Source organism: Haliaeetus leucocephalus, unplaced genomic scaffold (genome assembly GCF_000737465.1).
Source record: "Haliaeetus leucocephalus isolate CR32 unplaced genomic scaffold, Haliaeetus_leucocephalus-4.0 Scaffold339, whole genome shotgun sequence".
In the NCBI taxonomy this organism is placed as follows: Eukaryota; Metazoa; Chordata; class Aves; order Accipitriformes; family Accipitridae; genus Haliaeetus; species Haliaeetus leucocephalus.
This window is the reverse complement of record NW_010972775.1, coordinates 630,210-646,046: the sequence shown is the minus strand read 5'-3', so window position 1 is coordinate 646,046 and position 15,837 is coordinate 630,210. Positions and strand designations below refer to the sequence as shown.

The window sequence follows — 15,837 nt, the reverse complement described above, 5'->3', positions numbered from 1 at the left end:
GCTGAGGTAGCAAGTACGCCCTCCTGCTTTGAGATGGATGTCTTTAGACATTGGTCTCAAATCCTGTGCTAGACTAGAGGAAATTAAGCCTGGTCATGTTCATTGCCACAAGTAGGAAAATCAGGCTTGAATGCCTCACCAGGGCAAGCCCAAAGAGGTGGGAAGGGGCCCTGTGTGCCTTAGGGGAACTTCAAGGCACTGCAAGAACCCCCTGAACATAATGTCAGGACATCTCACTATGTTGAGCCCATGTTAGCTAGAGAACAGAAGTGAAAGATTTGATCCTAAGCTCACCAGCATTAATTGGGATTATCAGGAACAAAGAGCCAGGTGGTGGGGAAGCAGCACCTGGAAGGTAAGGCACTGCATTTTGCAGGGACAACTTACAATTGGCCTGCCGACCCAGTCATAGGCGTAGTCAAAGGTGTAGCCTTTCTTTTCAAACAGCTCTGTGAAGATGGTTCTTAAATAATCGTAGTCTGGTCTCTCAAAGAAGTCTAATCGCCGAACATAACGGAGGTACGTGGCCATCTCCTCTGTTGGAAAAGGGGAAAAAAGTAGCAGCGTCAGTTCTGCTCGCACATGAGCTTCGTCACTTACAAGCCTCTCAGAGCCAACACACACACTGGAAATATGCTTTTCAATTAACTCCAGCAAGGCTTTCCCATGGCACTAGGCTCAAAGTTGATGCTTAAAGTTGGGCTGAGGGCCAGATGACCAGTGACGTGAGTTGTTCAGGCTCTGCTAAGTTCAGCTGAGCCATGCGGATTAACAGAAGCTGAGGATGTCCAACAAGTCTTCACCCTCAGTGACCTAGTCAACAGTCTTTTATTGCTAGATGAATCTCACTTAGCTTTCCAGAGCCCTCTTGCCCTGCCCAGAGTCTAGTAATAGTCTGCTTTTATTCTGAATCTTCTGAATGAGTTGTTATAAATTAAGATCTGTGTTTTAGCATTGAGCGACACGCTGTGAGAGAATTGTCTGGTCTGCCAGTGCTACCTCTAGCTTTTCCTATAAAAGTAGTGGTTTTTAGTAATAGTCCACAATGCAAATCAATTCAAACACTTCTCAAGGAAAGATGGAAGTCCCACCTCTGCTCCAGAGAGCTGCTGCTCCACCTGAAATCTGAGTTCCACAGCTAGTTTTATTCTATACATTTGTATAAAAACAAACGCTAAAACACACTGTACAATAAATGCCAACTCACTGAACCTGCCAACAGGATGCTCACATGTATATCTGCTTATACAGACATTTAAAACAGCCACAGTGATTTCATCTGGGGAAGGAAAGCAAGAGATGTTGGTGGGCACCTCATGGCACCCCTGAGCTCCAGCAACAACTAGGGTCTGGCTGCACAAAGTACTGTGCTGTCCAGCGTCATTACATCAGTCATAGCCTTGAATATTCAAAACAAGACTTAGAAGGGGAGGGTCCAATGTTAATTTACCTGGCACACACAGAACAGTGTTAGATATTAAGCTAATTAATTGCTTTCCTGCATCTGGGTCGTACTTCGCATGCACAGAGAACTGAGCCCTGGTAACTCATGTCCTGCCCCTTCCCAGCTCTCCCTTGGCTCACACCTAAGCCAAGGTAGAATGTTTGAGCAGAGCTCAGTACAAGGCGTGAGTCTGTGTACTGCAGTACGACTGATACACCAGCATGGTTTTTGCCTTTAGCTAATAAAAATAAGAACAGCATTGCTTATCGATACTTAATTCTGTCTGTGGCTTGCAGCTTCCATGTCACATGGAGGTAAAACAGGAAAAAAAAGGAGAAGAAAGGTAATCCCCTCTTCCTGCTACTATCTCTGAAAGGTGGACAACCAACAGGTTTCAGGTGAGCAAGGAACAGAAATAAATTCTCTCATCTCCCTTTAGCCGAGACCTGCAGGTGTGACCGAGCTCTGAGGAAGGAGTATTGGGGGAAAAAGCCGAGAATGGCCAACCTGAAGCTGTTCTGCTTGGAACTAGGTGGATTTTGGATGCAAATAAGTCTGGGGAATTAGCATGACTTGAGTGAACAATGATCCCCTTCCGGGCTTGCTGCTCCTCATGCTGGGAAAGAGCCATGTGACACAACAGCTCCCACAGGAATGGGACTAATCCTGGGGACCTGGGTGCTCTCCCTGGTGTCAGGATTTCAAAAATCACCAAAAAACCCCCACTCTGTGAAGGCCACAGGGTACCTGGGAAGAGGGCACAGGGTACCTGGGGAGGGCTTTAACTTTGCACTCTGCTCTCCTGGCTCAAGGTGGACTTTTGTTTAACTGGAGAAAAGGCACTGGGCTTGGCTAGAAGCACATCGTTAGTAACACTCTCCTTGAAAGTGCTGTCAGAAGGTGGAATTCAAGGACAGACACATCATCCCATCTTCTAAGCTGGCCACCTACAATTTTAACACCTGTAAAACCTTCAATTTGGAAAAGAATTAACTCAGTAGATCCAACATGGTCACTTGGAAGAGGGAAAATAACAAGGCCTTCTTTTGGAAGGAAGCCAAGAAACAAAGCAGGAACACCAGGCACTTGAGCATTATCCAGCCTCCTTGATGAGAAAAGTTATGCTTATTTTAAGCCACAGCCACAAGCCCTCAGGCCCTGCTAATTTATAGCAGCAGCTCCAGTTGTTTGCCAGCTTAAGGAACAACATAATGGATACATATCATCCAAATACTTTCTGCCAGAGGAGCTCAGAACTGTCATTATTTAACAAGGTATGTCCACCTCCAACTGCACTCAGATGGTCCCATTAGGGCTTTACCTGGAAAGTTCTCACAGAGAACTTCCACCGGAGTGTTTCTCTTTGTGTCCCCAATCTTCTGATACCTCTCTTTTAAGGTGTCAGCCTGTAGCGCACAAAGACAAAACAGTTGTGGAGAAAGAGTTCAACCATGTGATAAACGACATGCTGTATGGGAAGAAAAACAAGGTATTTAATACTGAGTCTGGGTGGTATCAGAAGATGTCACTTGTAACTGAACTGCATCCTAGACTACACTATTAGGAATACTGTCTTACCATGTGGTAATTCTCACTAGACATTTTATGTGCTGTCAGCAAAGAATATCCAGGGACACATTGAAAACATCTTCAGTACTTGGAAGGAAGGACACTTGTTAGCATCTTACAAGGCTAATATCTTACCAGCCCAGTCCTGAGGACCGTATAGGGAAGCTTTCATGGGATAAGAAAACAAAGCTGCATGTACTATGATTGCACATCAGTATCCTGTCCTAGGCTTAGAGCCACTGGCAACCAAGATGCCTTCATAAACAACTGTAAAAGTAGATAAATTGCAACAGCAATTTGGGTTTTTCTGTGTATAATAGAATGCCACCACACAGATAACTAGTTTACATCAGTCACACTTCTCCCAAATCCCATGTTACCCCAATACTGCCTCTCCTTTCACCCCCAAACTGTCTATCTCTTAGACAGCACTGACTAAACATCTGGTCATCAAGAAAATGAAACAATTTTCATTTTAGATTTCCCACCTAAATCCCCCCTGAAGCAGAGAACTCTGCTCCAGGTGGCACCCTAAGAACAGGTTTTATTGCCTCCATTTCAAAATATGCCAATTAGACCTGGCAGCAGCATAATTCGCATCATAAGATGTTCTCTCAAGACGTTAGCTTTGACAGTATAGACCAAAAGTGTAAGCTGAGGAAACCTAGAATAGTGAAGCTGCCATATTCTAGATCAAGCTGAAGAGTCTGTGTTTGTTCTGGAGCTAATGAAATGCAGGACTTCAAGAAGCAGTCAGCTAATTCTTATCAAGTTCAGCACTGAACTGAGGAAGTTTTGTAGAACCTTGTCTAAACCTGGAATTATTTTAGAATAACTTACAGGATTAATTTAAAGCAGATGACTTCAACTAAGCCTGAAACAAAATATGTAACAGAATAACACACGCTTACACAGGTGTGAACTTAAAGTCAGAGAGATTCTGATTTCTTTCACAGTCACTTTCATGCTTGAAAAACCCTTTCTTCGCTTTTATGAGTTGCCGCCAACATTTCTGGCACATGTCTGATAAACTGAGACTACCTCTGGTTAGATGGTGACAAAACAGCTTAACAAGGTCTATCATGCAAGCCACTGTCACTGACCGTAGCAGCACTCTGCTGAGCTGCTTGCGAGCCCAAAAGCTTGTCTCCCTTGTGCAACAGTACTAACAGGTCTAACAGGAATTATTGTCTTCATTAATAAACCTTCTCCTAACCTGATCAAATTTGATCCCTTCATTCACTGCAATTGCAAAGTCGAACACAGTAGCTTAATCATCAGGAAAGTGATGGAGAAGTGAAGATGCAGCTACCAACAACTTCAGAACCAGCAAATGACTTACTACTAGTTAATTCAGCTGACGGATGTTAGCTGCAGTTGCTGTAACTCAATTGCTTGCAGCCCTCCACATTGTACATGACATTTCATAAACTTCAAAGCACTGAGTGTCCAGTGTCTCTGGAGTGAAGCCAAGCTCAATACTTCTGCCAAAAAACCAGTTTTTCAAGCTGAAGTCCATCTGCACATCTAAAACCATCAAACTGCTCCTGTTATAAACACGTTCCACAGATGCAGCTGGGGGATTGTGTGCTGTAACCGGAATTTCATAAACAACTACTCTGTCCCGGTCGCACTCCAGCTCAGGGCAGCTTCATGTTACAGCAAAGCTGCTCCAACAGCTCAACAGCTCTCTCATTGCCATCCCTGTCCCAGCTGCTCATCTGCCCCTGCTGAATCTTCTCTCCAGACTTGTACCAATTCAGCTAAGCTAATGGTAACTTGAAGGGACAGGTAACATATTTCTAACTTAAAGTCTTTCCTGTAGGTAAAGCTAACGCCTTGTCGTTAGACTTCAAGGACACAAAGGAGAGGACAGTGTTTATGGCTGGATTTTGCAAATGTTTCCCCCATCAGATTCTCATTTGGGCGGAGACCAAAGTTTCAAAGGGCAAAACCTAAAGCTCAAACCTACCTTCAATCCTTGCCAGGGCAGACTGCCTCGGAGGAAATACATAAACATATGGCCGAGGGCTTCCAAGTCGTCTCGACGACTTTGTTCTAGAACAGAAGAGATGACAAATTATTGCTGCAGCTGTAGAAATGGATCTGAGATCTGATCAGTAGCCACACCTATTTCTGAGATAAAGTTATCACAGAGAAGTTCACTTGCTGTCTGTAGCTCAGATCTTGTGCAAAACCACCTAGAACCACAAACCCCCATAAAATATGTAAGGAAAAGATCAGCTAGAAGACACGAGATAACACAGGAGCTGTAAGACATACTGCCCAGCCTTAGGTAGAATGGATAAGAGGTAGAAGTATTAATCACAGAGGAATAAAGCAGTTCCCCAGTTCTCTGGACCACCAGCACCAACGGTGCACCTGCAATGTGATGCTGGACTACGTTATTTCCTCTAAACTACACAGGAACAGGCAGGGGATGCTTGCAACCAGCTGCAGGGAACTACCATGTTGCACAGTGCCAACCCTTTTCCAATTGCTTCTGCAGCTCATCACATCAGAGCGGATCAAAAATAGCTTCTTCTAGCACTGCTTTTCCTTGTGAAACACTTGCTGCTGTTGCCATGCAGATGTTGATTATAAATGAGAGGGGGGGAAAAGGGGCCTCAAGCCAAAGGGAAAAAGCATCCTTAAAATAATCTACCAAACTGTATTGACAAACCCAGGGGAGGATACAGGACAGAACAACAAATCTGGAGTGCAACGGCATGGGACTGCTGCTGTGCTGGGCTGTATTGTGCAGACTTGGGCTCACTGAACTTGCAGATTGATTTGATGCAACCTCCCCTCCGCCAAATCTCCACCTGCAAGCAAATAACGTGCTCCACAGCCGCAATCCAGAGCAGATCTATTCATGCAGCCCACACGCCACGACAAACTGCGTGTGAGCTGTCCCTGTTGCTGCATCATCTGTAAGAGGAGAAAAATGCAGCTCTTTGCCCAGCATGACTCTCCTTCAAAAGCAGCAGCAAATTTAACCCTCAAAAGATGCTGGGTGTGAGAACACTCAGCAGAAGCGAATTGAGATGACAGTTCCAGCAGGTTACCTTAATATAGCTGTAAAAATGGAAAAAAAAGAGGATGTCCTGGGTAATTTAGTGCAACGATGCAGATGAACTTCCCGAGAAGATGGTTGAGTGCACTCATCTTTCAGAAAAATTGCAATCAGACTCCTTCACTTTGCTTGGTCCTGAAATATGAGGGGGCCGACTCCACCTGGGCTGGCCCCACCAGCAAAGCACCAGCCCCACAAAACCCTTCTGGGCAGAGACAGGCCCCTGCACAGCTGGTAGCCAACCTTTTCCTCTTCAAATACACCCACCCAGAACCACCTCTTCCCCCACAGGAACTGTGGCGTGAGCTGCAAAACCTGCAGGGAAAAGGGTCCTAAAGAAGGCACGTGATGTACTTCAAATGCAAGCAGATCTTCTTTCCCCATCCACCCACAGAGTGCATCCCTGGCACCAGCAGCTCCCGAGCCTGCTCCTACTGTGACTTCTCATTCCTCCATCCCTTCCTGACTCTTCACCAGGTTTTCCAAAATTAGAAGTTGGGCTTATCCCTCCTTACTCCCCAAAGAGAGCAAGCTCTCCAAGAGACATGAAAGCCAGCAATGCCTTGATCTCATAGCTGGGAGGCTACTCAAATTCCATTATCTTACTGCTCTTATGAGTTTAAGTGAATATAAACATTTAATAAGGTTTTTTGCCTTTCAGCCACAGAAATGTAATCTTCTGGTATGAAAGAAGACAGTGAGGAGAGGAGATGAAAGCCAGATTTAAAATTAGTTAAATCATTAATTTTCTCTAACCAATTATTAGGTCAGGGAACATCCAACTCTAACACCTGAAACTGGAAGGTACCGGTACTGAGCTGTGCTATAAAAATCTATTTGGTCATCATTTAGTGCAGCAATTACTACCCGCCTACTGGCTTTTAACAGTGCAGGGTTGCTACCAGTTATTTATTCCTAATAAAAACTGTAATTACGAGGCTTCCAACATTTCAGCTGTCTCAGTTCCTCAAAAGGGGGAAAAAAAGCCTCACAACTGTAAACAGCATCAGGGCATCAAGAGGTTTACAAATAGCTTGAAAGGCACGAGAGAGCCATAAGCCAAGCTACTGTCAGAGGCCTACAGGACTCGGCATGGCAAGCTCCCACCAACAGACCTTTGCCAAGATGGGTGTTGATGGACATGTATCGCGCTGTTCCAGTTAAGCTCTTGTGTTCCCTGTAAGGTATGTGTTTTTTGGTTTCCGGGTCAATGTACTCCTTCGCCAATCCAAAGTCTATGATGTGAATGACGTGCTCTTTCTTATTGCCTTGCCGGCCAATAAGGAAGTTTTCTGGCTTGACATCTCGGTAGATGAGGTTCTTCGAATGCACGTACTCCATTCGAGATATCTGCAAAACAATGAGGCAAAAGTTATTCATGAGCAGACCATCTACCATGCTCTCCCAGCTAATGAGGCAGCGAGGTTTTGTTAGCCCATCACTGAGCCTCGGCTCAGTGCTATCTCAGATTTCAGCTGCTCTACAAGAAACACAACAACGGATGGATTGAACCAAGGCAGCAGTTATGATCGGAGCTGGGTCACGTCCTTCGATGCAGAGTCAGAAAAGGAATTTGTCATCTCCTCCCTTCTCTGGCTACCATACTGCACTCTCTGACTTTATTCCTACAGAAATTGCAAAGACTGTTTCTGAAACGTTACCACCAGGACACAGCTCTTGGAAGGATGCCACAGGGAATTGCAGCAGCCTTTTTGTATTGATTTTAAACATACTAAACTGGTTACCAAGATCTCTTCCCTTGCCCACAGCCTTCCCTTGTTGCTCTGTGTCTTACCACCTTCCTCCCTCGACCCATATGTTGTCTTAGACACGCCAGATTCTTCATGGAGGGGGATTTTTGGGCAGGCGGAAGCCTTACGATCCTCAACGCTGACTAAAAATAATAATTAACCTCATCGGTTGTCAACTAGGAATAGCTAGAGTATTTTTCAGCTTTTGACTAACTTTGTTCTGGCAGTATGACTGAGAAGGGAAGCTAAAAGGGCAGGAACCCCACTTCCAAGGTGATGGAGGGCCATCTCCCCTCTAACAATGCTTATTCAGACGCTCATCATTAATACTGCTTTTGAAACTAAAAATCTTGCAGATAAAGTCTGAATATGTTGCCAAGCAGTTCTCCTTTGAGTTCCTAACTTAATAGATGATTTCAATCGGAAATAACTCACGATTTCACTTAATTTATTACCTTTTAATTTCCTTTTTAGGTTTTAAATGAAAACATGTGAATTCCCTTTTATGGCCATCCTGGTCTGCAGCTGCCCAGCATGCTGTAGGGCATGGTGGCTTTTTTTGAGCAAGATGCTTCTTTGGAAACACCTTTAGAAGCTACCTGTCTGCATGCAGGCTTGCAACACTACAAAACCATTGCAAAGCTCTCGCAATCTCCAAATTTTGCACTAACGAGCACCAGTCCACAGAGGTCACTGCCGCACCATTGCGGTGGACCTCACAGTGTGATGCTATCAGATCTGGGGAACATCTAAGGTGAGAGCCACCGGCTGGTCACCCCCCAGGGAGCTCCCTGCGGGGACTCGCTAGTTACTGAGCCGTTCTGCACTGGGTCAACACTGGCAGGTCGGCTCCATGCCTCCCGCACAGGGCAGGCTGGAGCTCTGGATCACCAAGCCAGCTTTTCCCCCAGCTGAGCAGCTGCCCAGGCAGCAGTAACCCCACGTCAGTCCTTCCAGCCACCCTGCTTGCCTCAACCACGAGCACCGTTGGGCTGACAGACCCTGACTGCTCTTTGGCTTCTTGCTCTGAATCCAGATGCATTTTCAGCTGGCAAACCCCGATCTCTCTTTCTCTTCACAGATGTTGGATCCACACCTGGTGGAAAGCTCCAGATGCGTGTGATCACTCCATCCCGCTCCCAGAGGTTTATCAGATACCTTATTTTTAAGGAAAATCTGCTGCATTTCCACCACCCAGAAAGAAGTAACAGGCAGGAGGGGGCAGCACTCCTTGCAAAATAAAAAATGCTGTACAGGGAAGGCAGCAGACAGGAAAAAATTGACTGCAGGTGAATCAGTCTTAAAAAACAGGACTTGCTCAAAGGCTCTTCAAAGAAGGTAACAGCACATGTTGCCATTCCCCTCCCCTGTAAGTAGCGATTTATTTCAATGCACTGAGAAAATGGGTTTCACAGCTAACAGCCATTATTTCTAATCAATTACAGGATGATGCAGAACAGAGCAGATGCTCTGCACTTCAGCCATTCTTCACGCTTTGAATCACCTAGAGGACACAGCAGCAGGTTGGAAGACAAAAAGATATGTCAGGAGGCAATTCAAATTAAGATGCAACCCTTAAAACTGGAACAAAGTGTTTCCTCGCCTCTCCATACATAATAACCTTTCAAACAGAGCCTGACTGGCTCATTTGATTTGTCCCTGCTACCAGAGAAGCTCCATTGTTGAAACAGCCAACAGCAATTACACAATCTGAAAAAAGCATTTTTTTTTTTTTGTTCCTTAAAAACTCACAGCAAGTTGCATTGGTGAGGACAACAACTTGGACAGTTGAGATGTCAGATGAACCGATACACTCCAGCAACACTTAGAGATACTCATTTGTCTGCCTTTTTTGCTTCCACCACACACACAGATGCTGTTGGGTCTTTCATATTCCTTTTTCTTTACTTCCACCTGCCTGGATACTTCATATGTGCTGCTGGAGAGCTGCGCACAGCCAACGACCGCTGAAAGACGCTCTTGAAGTCAGAAAGATGTTTCCTGGAGTAGCCTCCATGCTTTATTCACCTTGGCAAGACACTCGCCCTGCTTGTGGCTGCTAGTGATGGGGAGCTGGTGACTATCTGCACTGCATTGCCCTTCCAGGCTTGCTGCCTGAGAAGAAATGAGCAGTGCTGGTGCAGCATGACCTTAGCCTGACTCAAACCCACTGGACAGCTGAAGAAGTGGAGGAGTGGAGTTTCCATCCCAGAAATGTGCTGGATGCGGAGACACGGTGCCCACTCCTTTGTGTTTGAACTACAGGTTCTAATGTCAGTGCATTAATTCTTCTATGGACAGAGAAACCACTGCAAGGAGCTGGGACTAACTGTTGGAATTGCTTTTACACTGGAAAAACAGTGACTGTGAAGCAGTGTTAACATCTGCTCTGTTAGACCATCCCAATAAATTTGAGCCCTTCTTCCACACATCACCTGCTTGAATATGTATAGATCAGATCAGCAGAGATGAAAAAATTTCTCCTGTTTAAAGGCTGTTTTGGTGTCTCTTACGCAAGCCCATTTTGATGGTCACCAGTCAAAAAATGTTTCACCATGACTTGGTCCACATCCATTACCTGGCACAATGGACCTTGTCTCTGACAGCAAGCACTTAAAGCAAGGGTGAAAATAACATTTACTCCTGACAAAACTGAGTTGTCAATGAGCATTGCACACGTTGGACACAGCCAAGAGTGAAAAATTGAAGCCAGAATAAAAACACATTCTCCCCCAGCCCAAACACCAAGTCAGCTCTGCAAAGCCCTAAGATGACTTCTGATTTATGGGCTTCAGGGACTGATGTTAGTGAACAGGTTTTTAATTGCCAAGCTTTGCTCTCTTCAGGAACACCAACCACTTGATCTATTCAGCTGCACATGGAGGATGGAGGAAGCAGTTCCAGTTTGATGCTCTTAGCAGAGCAACATGAAGCTTCGGAGACACACAAGTTACAGCAGTAACAGAGCTGGAAAATTTCCACTGGGAGGGAAAACAGAGGACTCCTTCAATGCAGGTTTTCATGGAAAGGTATGAAATAGTGCATGAGACCAAAAGTGTTTCTGATTTGACTCAAGCTGTGTTTGACAAGCTGCTGCCAAAGCTCTGAACACAATGCATGCTTACCAGAAGAACATGCAAGCCTAGTGACAAACCTGAGGGCTGTGTGGCTCATCCCCCTGCTGAGGCAGACCTTCCTACTGCATCATCTCATCTGAAAAGATTCCAAAACAGGCTCTCCTCCTTGAAGACTCATTATCATCTGGTCTCTATCTCCTTCAGCCAGGAGAGTCTTCTTCACGTAAAACCACATTTAAATTCTCCCATAATCACAAGTGACACTCCTTAAAACAATGATGATATATTTGTTTCTCCTAGAGGGCTTCTCTTTCTTCTAACATCTGTAGGGTTAAAGGATCCACTCCAGTCCTGAGATGCTGCTACCTGTCAAGCTAAGTAAGACCAGCCAAGCACTTAGGCTTATTAAAAAACATCTTTCAGAGATGCCTCTGACTAAAAATTGACCACTGGACACAAAAAAAGGAGATCCAAATGCCACCACACCGCATCCAAAGCTCCTGCCTAGTTTTAGCACGCAGCACACATGCAGAGGTCAGAGATGTGCTGCAGCAGCATTCAGGCTTAAGGAGGGAGAGGGTGGAGAAGAAAGCTAAGTGGGACCTTGAAAGCAGCAGCTGGCTGCTGTCGGGCTGAGCCAGCAGTGGCAAGGAACCATGCAAACAGCAGAAAAGGGACTGGATGTTCCTAAAATCATGGGGATCATTACATGCAGGGTTGGGGAGAAAGATCTAGGGGACAAAGAAATGGACACTTAACAGCCCACTAGCTCAGGACACCCCAGCTGCCAGCATTGCTGCTCCAACAAGTGCAAAGACATCCATGGCAGACCTTTCCTTCCTCCCCCTCCAGAGAGGATCAAGCCCAAGGCAGGAGAGGCAACGCAAAGGTGACTCCCAGCATAGGCTTCATCTGCTCCATGCTGCAGAGGGGCTTCCCAGACAAATAGTACTGCTTTACCTTTGTGTGGTCTTCCCGGGCTTAAAAAAAATAATAATTTGATGACATTTTGGCAAGAACTGAACCAGAGTAGAAGTGTTCTGCAATGTGCTGAGTTGTCCCTCACTCCCTACATCAGAGCAGGGTGCTCCTCTCTGCTGTCTGGGTGGTACCGGGCCATTCACATTTTTGGAAGTCTCCCTGGATATTAGCCTTCATTAACAGGCATGTCAAGCATCAGAGGAGAGAAACACTGCTCGTGCAATGCACTGGATTCTGACAGTGAAGTCTTATGTCTCCTCATGCCTGTGGTCAGAATTACAGCAGCTTAAGCAGGCTTGGCTGGTCAAAAGCAAGAGCAAAACATAATTTATGGAGATGAACCCACTGAATTTTACAGTCCAATTTTCCTTCTCTGATGTCTCCTTCACACTAGAGCGTGGCACAATGACTGCAATGATTTAGTGTAGGAACTAAGATAAATCCAAGACGATTTCCCCCAAAGCCTTGTGGGTGGACCAAAGGGTTTTCATTCCAGTCGAGCAGTAAGTGCCAGCCCCTTCAGAAAACATGTCACCAAGGGCCAGGCAAGCCCTTCTCCCAGTAAACCTCCCAGGGAAGGAGACGGGGCACACCTGAAGATGCTAAATCTGTCTCCTTAAATGCATATGCTCCAAGCTGGTAACTCATGTAATCTTCCTGAGAAGATTGGAAAGGTCCTAAAACATCTCCCCATGGAAAAAGCAGCAGCACTGCCTGCTCCTTTTGGAGAACATCAACTCCTCCATTTGCGACTGCTTTTGGTGTCCCCCTGCATCACCCTAAACATCTGTTTTTCAAACTGATACCAGTGTCTAGATGAATTGGCAGGCTGGCTGAGGTCACAGGATCAGCAGATGATGCCAGTGAAGACCGTCCAAGTACAGAGCTAATCTGCAACCCTAGGGCTTGGCAAAAGGCAGATGGACACTGCTGTGACAATCTCGATTTCCCCAGCAGTCACGTGGGAATAAATTTAAATCTTTACATTTTTACAACCAAAAGGTCATACAAGCTATATCCAAGGCTTTACCATCTGTTGTCACTGGATTTAATAAAAAAACAATACTACAAATTGCTTTTCCACTGATGAAGGAACATGCAAAACGAACAAAACTAGACTGCTCAGCCACAGGAGGACAACTTCATGAACCCAATATCAGGCAGGCACTGTTCAAACTTCTGCATCTGTGACCTCAATTTTCCATTTGAGATTCTGCTGTGGCAAACTTCAGTTTATTTAGAAAGGATTGTGTTCCTCACTCCCTTCCCATCTTCTCTTTCCTTCAACACTTCTATCCACAGATCTGCTAGTGTGACTATACAGTCCCACCTCTGCTGTGCTACTTGGGTATCTGCAGACCACAGGCTGAAAACCAGAAAGCCAAACTAAAATGATAACTGATTGGCCCTACCAACTTGTGGAAGTTCACTCACCACATTTAGTATGTTCAGTTTTCACGTTGTCCACTTTTAATGCAAACACAAATCCAATACCACTTTCAGCTTGGTTTCCTTTCCTTTTCAGGCAAATTAGGGACTCCGTGATGCTGCCCACAGAGCTATTATTTTCCAACTGTTAGCCATTTAAAACCATTGGCCAATTTTGACCAAATTTGACCAAGGCAGAGACCTCAAATACTGGTATTTTGGCTAAGCAGAGCTCAGCTCCCATTGCTCTGAGAAGTTTCAGTCTATGACCAGCCTGGTAGCATCAAACCAGTAAAACTGGTAGGAGTGTGGGAGGGTGCTGTACTCCCTGTGTCGCAGGGAGCGGGTAAGAAATGAGATGTTCTGGGGGATGTCCAAACAGAGGGAGGGAGCTGGGGCAGACACTGGGGCAGGGGTGTGTAGGGGACACAGGACGCAAGTCCATAGGAATCCAGCTTCACTGGTTCTGCTATGCAAGGAGCAAGTTTGCTCATAAGCATAATTTGACCTTCCCTTCATAAGCAAGAGTTTTTCTCAGACCTGAGAAACTTTCTTTTATAAGATGGAGAGATATTTTTTTATCAAGGCCTGTAGGGACAAGACAAGGGGCAACATTTTTAAACTGAGAGAGGGTAGGTTTAGGTTGGGACATTAGGAAGAAATTCTTCACTGAGGGTGGTGAGACACTGGAATAGGTTGCCCACAGAAGTTGGGGATGCCCCATCCTTGGAAGTGTTCAAGGCCAGGTTGGACGGGGCTTTGAGCAACTTGATCTAGTGAAAGATGTCCCTGCCCATGGGAGGTTGGACTAGATCTTTGAAGATCCCTTCCAACTCAAAGTATTCTGTGGTTCTACGATGGAAAGAGATTCTCTCTCCAACCAACAGACACCCCTGAACCTCACACTGTACCAACCCCATCCTTCAGCTAACCCAGGACTGACATAAACACAAGTCGGCATCGTGAAGGCTGCCGGGCAGAGCCCTGCCCACTGTTACTCACCAGCTGGATGGCTATCATTAATACCGTCTTCAAAGTGAACGTTCTATCACAGAGGTCAAATAAATCTTCCAAGCTAGGACCAAGCAGCTCTAGTACCATGGCATTGTACTTTCCACATGGTCCGAAGTAATACACCTGGGGAAGCCCTTCAGCTGGAAGAATATGAAAAGAATTGAAATCAGTCAACAGGACAATGTTAATACCCCTTCTCCTATGTGTAAATCCTTTGCTGGGCAGAGCCCTTATTTTTACCTCTTGAGTGTCCTTTCTGTTTGATCTTGCCCAACAAACAAATAAGTTTCAGCACGCACTGTGAATGAACCGAAGGCCAAATCAGTGCAAGCTTTGCTCAGCTACACCCTTGAATACACAAATGGATTTCAAAGCAATAACACGACCACATGAAAGCTTCTAGCTTTGGCAGCTTAAACGCTTGGACTTATGGAACAAGACACGGAGTTCCCTATGTTGCACTAAACACCAGGCAAAATACAGCCCCAAACGTGGGCTGGCACTCGTCTGAGCAGTTAGGAAGATGATAGCCCTTGCAGAAAATAAGGCATGTCCAAAAAAGGGCTGCTTTTTCAACCAAGATAATATATAGCCGCAGTTTTTTAGCACAACCTTACACAAAGTTTACTCTTATTATACTCTTGAGAAAGGAAAAAAGAAAAGTTTTCCTTTAAAAAAGAGCAAAGATTTAAATTTTGACCCATCACCATGTAAAAATAAGCAATCGTAGTCATTAAGCATATGTGCAAAGCATTTTGCTGTAGTCGCACACAAAACTCTCGACACCCAACTGGTAGGAGCCAGAGCCTACCCTTCCCACCTAACAGCTCAGCAACAGATTTCTCAGCAAGAGTACGCAATATTTATACTCAGCTGACAGTGGCTTTTTGCATGGATTAGCTTTCTGAAAGGCACCACAAGAAAAGGGAAAAACCAGCCTCGGTGCCTGAACACTCACTGAGCTGCACAGCACTCCTTGAATTACCTTTTAGTCAAAAAGAAAAATCAGACCAGCCCATACAGGGAGGAATTCAGTGCAGGGCTAACTGCAAATTTTTCTGATCAGCATCTAGCACAGGCACTTGGCGTCCCGACATCAGTATCAAGCTGTGTAACACTTCTTTTAAAAAATATATTTCCAGTCTGTATCTCATAAGCAGTTCCAAAACACAATGGAAGGGTTTTTGTTTTGAAATATGGGATTTTGTCCTATGTCAAAACAACATCTTTGCTTGAATACATAAAGATATGACGTCCTGCTATTCAGTGTAAAGGCTCAGCAAGGGGAGCACTACTATGTACACAGCTTTTTTTCACAAAGTTGCACAGAGGTGCGTAAATTATATAGCATAGGACCTGAAAGCATAGTGATTACAAATTTTACAGCACGTTTTAAGTAAATGCACACACACATCTATATTTACATATGAGATCAATATTAAAAATAGCAAAAAACTTCACTAATTCTCAGATACCAGAATTAAATTGCTTGTGTAA

At 45.0% G+C, this 15,837-nt stretch overlaps 1 protein-coding gene across 3 annotated transcripts in view; it reads right to left on the bottom strand.

Annotated features, from left to right (window-relative positions):
- CSNK1G1 (casein kinase 1, gamma 1) overlaps positions 1–15,837 on the bottom strand; it is a 104,970-nt gene that overhangs the window by 14,660 nt on the left and 74,473 nt on the right. For all 3 annotated transcript variants that reach the window (XM_010571547.1, XM_010571548.1, XM_010571549.1), the window contains exons 6-10: positions 14,329–14,480; positions 7,205–7,439; positions 4,986–5,071; positions 2,766–2,850; positions 388–536 (exon numbers count right to left, since the gene is read on the bottom strand). In XM_010571547.1, the coding sequence (XP_010569849.1) occupies positions 388–536; positions 2,766–2,850; positions 4,986–5,071; positions 7,205–7,439; positions 14,329–14,480 (707 nt within the window). The remainder of the gene's footprint in view (positions 1–387; positions 537–2,765; positions 2,851–4,985; positions 5,072–7,204; positions 7,440–14,328; positions 14,481–15,837) is intronic.